Below are 6,371 nucleotides of genomic sequence, written 5' to 3' on the forward strand. Positions count from 1 at the left end.
ACACACTCTGCATTTAACATTTCAACAAATCAAGATGGGGGAAAGGAGATGAGTCACAGCAGCAGGATTCATTTGAAAATAACGGGAAAGTGTGTGAGGGCATCAAGGCATCTCATAGGAAACAGTATTGAGTTATTAGTTGGCTTTTCTCGGCTGTGTTACTGTTTGTTCGTGAATACAATGATATATTGCTTGGAGAACATTTAATAGATACATTCCGTCTCACCACATGAATGTAAAGCCTCTACCCCTTGTCCTGCTTACCTGCGTGGTCTTGCCTGAGCCCGTCTCACCGACGAGCACAAAACTCTGGTGGCGTCCCAGGATGTAGTTGAAGCGCTCCTTGTACTCCCACACTGGCAGCTGCAGCCTCTTCTTCAGGATCTCGTAGTAACGCGGCGTGTGGGGCAGGTTGGTGAACGGGTTGATCTGCTGCTGCATGGCCGTCTGCTTGTGGGAGAGGCCTGCGCTGCCAACAGCCGGGTTCAGGGCCATGCCAGAGAGCTTGGCATCCCGGTCTCTGTCCCTGTCCTTCGACCGCTCGTCGCGGTCCCTGTCGCGGTCTCGCCTGTGGTCGAGGCATGAATGTGAGTAGTGTGACAGACGAGACAAAGCTTCTTTAAAGAAAATAATAATTTATATCGGCCAGGCCCCATTCCCTTCTCTTTTCCCATCACCATTCCAAGATGGAATGAACCCAACAACCAACACAGAAATAGGACGGCTCATATTCTACAATGTGCCGCGGCTCGGCTATGTCATGTCCTTTTCCTCAAATAACATGAAAAGGTTACTGCGCATTTCCCTTTCACGCTGCAGAAGGATGTAATCAAGTGTTGCATGCAAAGGTCACATTAATAAAGAAATTAATAGGCTAAAATATCAAGTCAAAAGGGGAACACTTTCCTTTTACAAATGGGTGAGATCTTTATTTCCTTTTAATTATGCTACAACACATGTCTGCACCCCAGAACCAAAGTATTGAATTTCCTTCTTTGATGAGACCAATGTTGAAGACTCCATTTGAAGAATTGGCAAAAAACAAAAACTGGTCTTAGCAATGTAGCCTGTGTCATGAGCAACTACACTATTTCCTAGGACATCATGTCGGCTTGGGTACATACATACACACACCAGTTGACCCTTCAGAACTCGTGTCATGTTCTTATGGGCCTAGAATGTTGATATTTCAGTACCCAATTATAGCGAAGAACTTAATGAATGAATCTTGTTCTGACAAAGTTGGCCATGTGTTTCAGCACCACGTTGATGTCCTCTGACAACTGAATCATCAGATGATATACAAAATGAGACATTTTATATAGCTAGGGATTATATAAATAATTATATAAATGTATAAAGTCTGTGACTTAGCTAGTTAACAGTGCGTTGTTTCTTTAACCCATATTTTACCAGGTAAGTTGACTGAGAACACATTCTCATTTACAGCAATGACCTTGGGAATAGTTACAGGGGAGAGGAGGGGGATGAATGAGCCAATTGTAAACTGGGGGTGATTAGGTGGCCATATGATGCTATGAAGGCCAAGTTGGGCATTTAGCCAGGACACCGGGGTTAACACCCCTACTCTTACAATAAGTGCCATGTGATCTTTAGTGGCCAAAAATAATAAAGACACCCGTTTAACGTCCCCAATCACTGCCCTGGGGCATTGGGATATTTTTTAGACCAGGGAAAGGGTGCCTCCTACTGGGTCTCCAACACCACTTCCAGCAGCATCTAGTCTCCCATCCAGGGACCAACCCTGCTTAGCTTCAGAAGTAAGCCAGCAGTGGGATGCAGGGTGGTATGCTGCTGGCATACCCAATGGACAGAGACGGCTTTTCGGGTAGTTTCAACCAAAACAAACCTAAAGCATGTCAGCTAGCCACTTATGTTTAAAAACACAAATAATATAGTTAGCTAATATAACTAGTTAACATTATTAACTTTCCATGATAGCGGTCTAGTTAACATTAGCAATACTACTGACTGGATGCTAACTAGCTAGCTACATACCTAAGTTACCTACCTACCTTATGGCCACGCGCAGGAGGCTACCCACGTGCATGTATGATGCATCTTTTGCACTGTCCTGTAACGTTAGCCTGGTGTAGGAGCTTCCTAGCTATGTTAGCTTATACTGCGTGTTTATTTTAAAAGACTAGCTAACTAACGTAACTAGGCTAGAATACTTTTCCGCCGGATGCACGTCCCTGGACGTTTTGTCAATTCGCCATTTACATTTTATCTAGCTAGATAGCATGCGAGCGACGTTAGCTGTAGCCCCCCAAAAAAACTCCTGCACTGCAGTGCCCATCAAAAACGAAAACAAAGGATCCTCTCCCTATTATTCCCTATACACACCCATCAGAAGACTCTCTTTTCACTCGATGAATAACAATCTCCCAAACCCAATCGATGTCGTTTCGACATTTTTTGTTTTACACATAAATAGCTATCCACAATAAGGAACAAAAGTAGGTAGATGCCATACAATTTCTGCACACTTCTGCCAAATATATTTAGAAATCGGTCCTTGTTCTATCTGTGCTGCTGCTATTGTTAAGCACCACAAGTATGGCGACCGGAAGCACTTACCTCATCATTAATATCTCTGCGTAAATGACAGAAAAACAGCAATTTAGCGTGAGTTTCTTCGAGCCAGATACATTAAATAACGTTTTTATATTAGCAAAATATTGCGACTTAAATATTTGCGCCACGGGGAACTGTAAAGGACAGCTGCTGCCGTGGACGTGGAGTCAGTTGTTAGCTGTCTGGGGGATGTTGTGGCTTGCACCAAACTCAGCCTTCCCCTAATACATAAAAAAAAAGAGGGTCCATGTGCAATACCAACATTGACCGAATCCGATGGTGAAACTCAGTTGTAGAATTCATCCTAAAGCCAAACATTTTATAAATAACATTATACGAAAAATATGTACTTGAAGAGGGCTGTCAACGTGTTTGTTATTGCAAGACAGCATTATGCACATTCTGGATGTAAAGGAGTTTTTTCAAGCCATGTCAATCTTTAAAGAACATTTGACAAACATTTTCAATGTATACACCTTCCAAGATATTTCTTACACGTTTCAACCTATAAGATTATGTAGTGACGAATCAGCTGACACCGGAGACAATCATCGCCGTTGACACAGGTAATTACACAGCCTGGACATTCCTAACAAGCTTTGTAATGGCAAATGGCTCATTGCTTGTAACCAGGGATTGATGGTGATAGGGAAGGAGAAGTCAACGTTATAACAAAGCTTTACTGATGCTCTTTATCCAAGGCTAATTTAAAATATCAGGTCTTTTTCTCCCTTTCTTTCACAGGCAATTAAATAACAGTCCAATTGTGTGTGAAATAGGTCTGCCAAGCAGAGCTGCTGACAGACAGAGGACCAACACCGACACAGGAAAGAATAGCCCTGTTATTTCAATGTGAAAAGGGACAATAGCATGCAATCTGAAGGGAAACAACCTCTCAATAACATCAAGATGAATGAATTGCAAAGCTGCACTTGAAACATCAAGTAACTGTATAAGCTATGAATAATTATTATTGCCAAGTGACAGTAAACAGGTATTGTTAAAAATAGTTATTTCAGATTTTCAAGATCTACAACTTGTTCATAGTTTGCACCACAGCTGTCCAGTCATTCACCCACATTTTTTTACTTTGACCTTGCAGAATAGAATCAATAACAGGTCAAGTAGAGGAGGTAAATGCCATGTGCACATTGAACAGGGTAACTAGCGCCCCCCCCCCACTACCGTTCAAAAGTTTGGGGTCACTTCGAAATGTTCTTTTTTTCCATGAAAACATACATGAAATGAGTCGCAAAATCAATAGGAAATATAGTCAAGACGTTGACAAGGTAATAAATAACGATTTTTAATTGAAATAAGTGTCCTTCAAATGTTGCTTTCGTCAAAGAATCCTCCATTTGCAGCAATTACAGCCTTGCAGACCTTTGGCATTCTAGTTGTCAATTTGTTGAGATAATCTGAAGAGATTTCACCCCATGCTTCCTGAAGCACTTCCCACAAGTTAGATTGGCTTGATGGGCACTTCTTATGGTCAAACTGCTCCCACAACAGCTCAATAGGGTTGAGATCCGGTGACTATTATGGCCACCCATTATAGACAGAATACCAACTGACTGCTTCTTCCCTAAATAGTTCTTGCATAGTTTGAAGCTGTGCTTTGGGTCATTGTCCTGTTGTAGGAGGAAATTGGCTACAATTAAGAGCCATCCACAGGGTATGGCACGGCGTTGCAAAATGGAGTGACAGCCTTCCTTCTTCAAGATCCCTTTTACCCTGTACAAATCTCCCACTTTACCACCACCAAAGCACCCCCAGACCATCACATTGCCTCCAGCATCTTATCTTCATCTCACTAATCCGAACACTTCAAACTGAGATTAATCTGTCCATAACAATTTTTTCCAATCTTACTCTGTCCAGTGTCTGTGTTCTTTTGCCCATCTTAATCTTTTGTTTTTATTGGCCAGTCTGAGATATGGCTTTTTCTTTGCAACTCTGCTTAGAAGGCCAATATCCCGGAGTCGCGTCTTCGCTGTTGACATTGAGAATGGTGTTATGCGGGTACTATTTAATGAAACTGCCAGTTGAGGACTTGTGAGGCGTCTGTTTCTCAAACTAGACACTCTAATGTACTTGTCCTCTTGCTCAGTTGTGCACCGGGGGCCTCCCACTCTATTCTGGTTAGAGCTAGTTTGCGCTGTTCTGTGAAGGGAGTAGTACACAGCGTTCTACGAGATCTTCAGCTTATTAGCAATTTCTCACATGGAATAGCCTTCATTTATCAGAACAAGAATAGACTGACGAGTTTCACAAGAAAGTTCTTTGTTTCTGGCTATTTTGAGCCTGTAATCGAACCCACAAATGCCGATGCTCCAGAAACTCAACTAGTCTAAAGAAGGCCAGTTTTGTTGCTTCTTTAATCAGAACAACAGTTTTCAGCTGTGCTAACAGAACTGCAAAAGGGTTTTCTAATGATCAATCAGCCTTTTAAAATGATAAACTTGGATTAGCTAACACATCGTGCCATTGGAACACAGGAGTGATGGTTGCTGACAATGGGCCTCTGTATGCCAATTTATGTATTTTTTATTTCACCTTTATTTAACCAGGTAGGCCTGTTGAGAACAAGTTTTCATTTGCAACTGCGACCTGGCCAAGATAAAGCAAAGCAGTGTGACACAGACAACAACACAGAGATACACATGGATTAAACAATAAACAAGTCAATGACACCGTATAAAGTCTATATACAGTGTGTGCAAAAGGCATGAGGAGGTAGGCAATAAATAGGCCATAGGAGCGAAATTACAATTTAGCAGATTAACACTGGAGCGATAAATGAGCAGATGATGATGTGCAAGTAGAGATACTGGTGTGCAAAAGAGCAGAAAACTTCAGCGATTTTTGCAATTTGTTCCAGTCACTTGTTCCAGTCACAATTTGTTCCAGTCACTGGAAGGAAAGGCGGCCAAATGAGGTGTTGGCTTTGGGGATGATCAGTGAGATATGCCTGCTGGAACGTGTGCTACGGGTGGGTGGTGTTATCGTGACCAGTGAACTGAGATAAGGCAGTTATGACCTGGATGACCTGGAGCCAGTGGGTCTGGCGACGAATATGTAGCGAGGGCCAGCCGATTAGAGCATACAGGTTGCAGTGGTGGGTGGTATAAGGTGATTTGGTAACAAAACGGATGGCACTGTGATAGACTGCTTCCAGCTTGCTGAGTAGAGTGTTGGAAGCTATTTTGTAGATGACATCGCCAAAGTCAAGGATCGGTAGGATAGTTAATTTTACTAGGGTAAGTTTGGCCGCGTGAGTGAAGGAGGCTTTGTTGCGAAATAGAAAGCCGATTCTAGATTTGATTTTGGATTGGAGATGTTTAATATGAGTCTGGAAGGAGAGTTTACAGTCTAGCCAGACACCTAGGTATTTATAGTTGTCCACATATTCTAGGTCGGAACCGTCCAGGGTGGTGATGCTAGTCGGGCGGACGGGTGAGGGCAGCGAACGGTTGACAAGCATGCATTTGGTTTTACTAGTGTTTAAGAGCAGTTGGAGGCCACGGAAGAAGTGTTGTATGGCATTGAAGCTCGTTTGGAGGTTAGTTAGCACAGTGTCCAAGGAAGGGCCAGAAGTATACAGAATGGTGTCGTCTGCATAGAGGTGGATCAGGGAATCGCTCGCAGCAAGAGCGACATCATTGATATATACAGAGAAAAGATTCGGCCCGAGAATTTAACCCTGTGGTACCCCCATAGAGACTACCAGAGGTCCGGACAACATGCCCTCCGATTTGACACACTGAACTCTG

The 6,371-nt window shown here is 42.8% G+C and overlaps 1 protein-coding gene across 5 annotated transcripts in view; it reads right to left on the minus strand.

Moving 5' to 3' along the window:
* Window positions 1-2,828, minus strand: part of dhx15 (DEAH (Asp-Glu-Ala-His) box helicase 15) — a 33,566-nt gene extending 30,738 nt beyond the window's left edge. For 2 of the 5 annotated variants that reach the window (XM_031792076.1, XM_031792074.1), the window contains exons 1-2: window positions 2,037-2,335; window positions 265-568 (exon numbers count right to left, since the gene is read on the minus strand). In XM_031792076.1, coding sequence (XP_031647936.1) covers window positions 265-568; window positions 2,037-2,071 — 339 coding nt within the window. In that variant the 5' untranslated portion in view covers window positions 2,072-2,335. Of the gene's footprint in view, window positions 1-264; window positions 569-2,036; window positions 2,336-2,601 lie in introns of those variants that run through there. The other 3 variants (XM_031792078.1, XM_031792075.1, XM_031792079.1) reach the window with 3 other exon arrangements.
* Between the last annotated feature and the right edge of the window lie 3,543 nt (window positions 2,829-6,371).

The sequence above is a fragment of the Oncorhynchus kisutch genome, linkage group LG16 (assembly GCF_002021735.2).
Source record: "Oncorhynchus kisutch isolate 150728-3 linkage group LG16, Okis_V2, whole genome shotgun sequence".
In the NCBI taxonomy this organism is placed as follows: domain Eukaryota; kingdom Metazoa; phylum Chordata; class Actinopteri; order Salmoniformes; family Salmonidae; genus Oncorhynchus; species Oncorhynchus kisutch.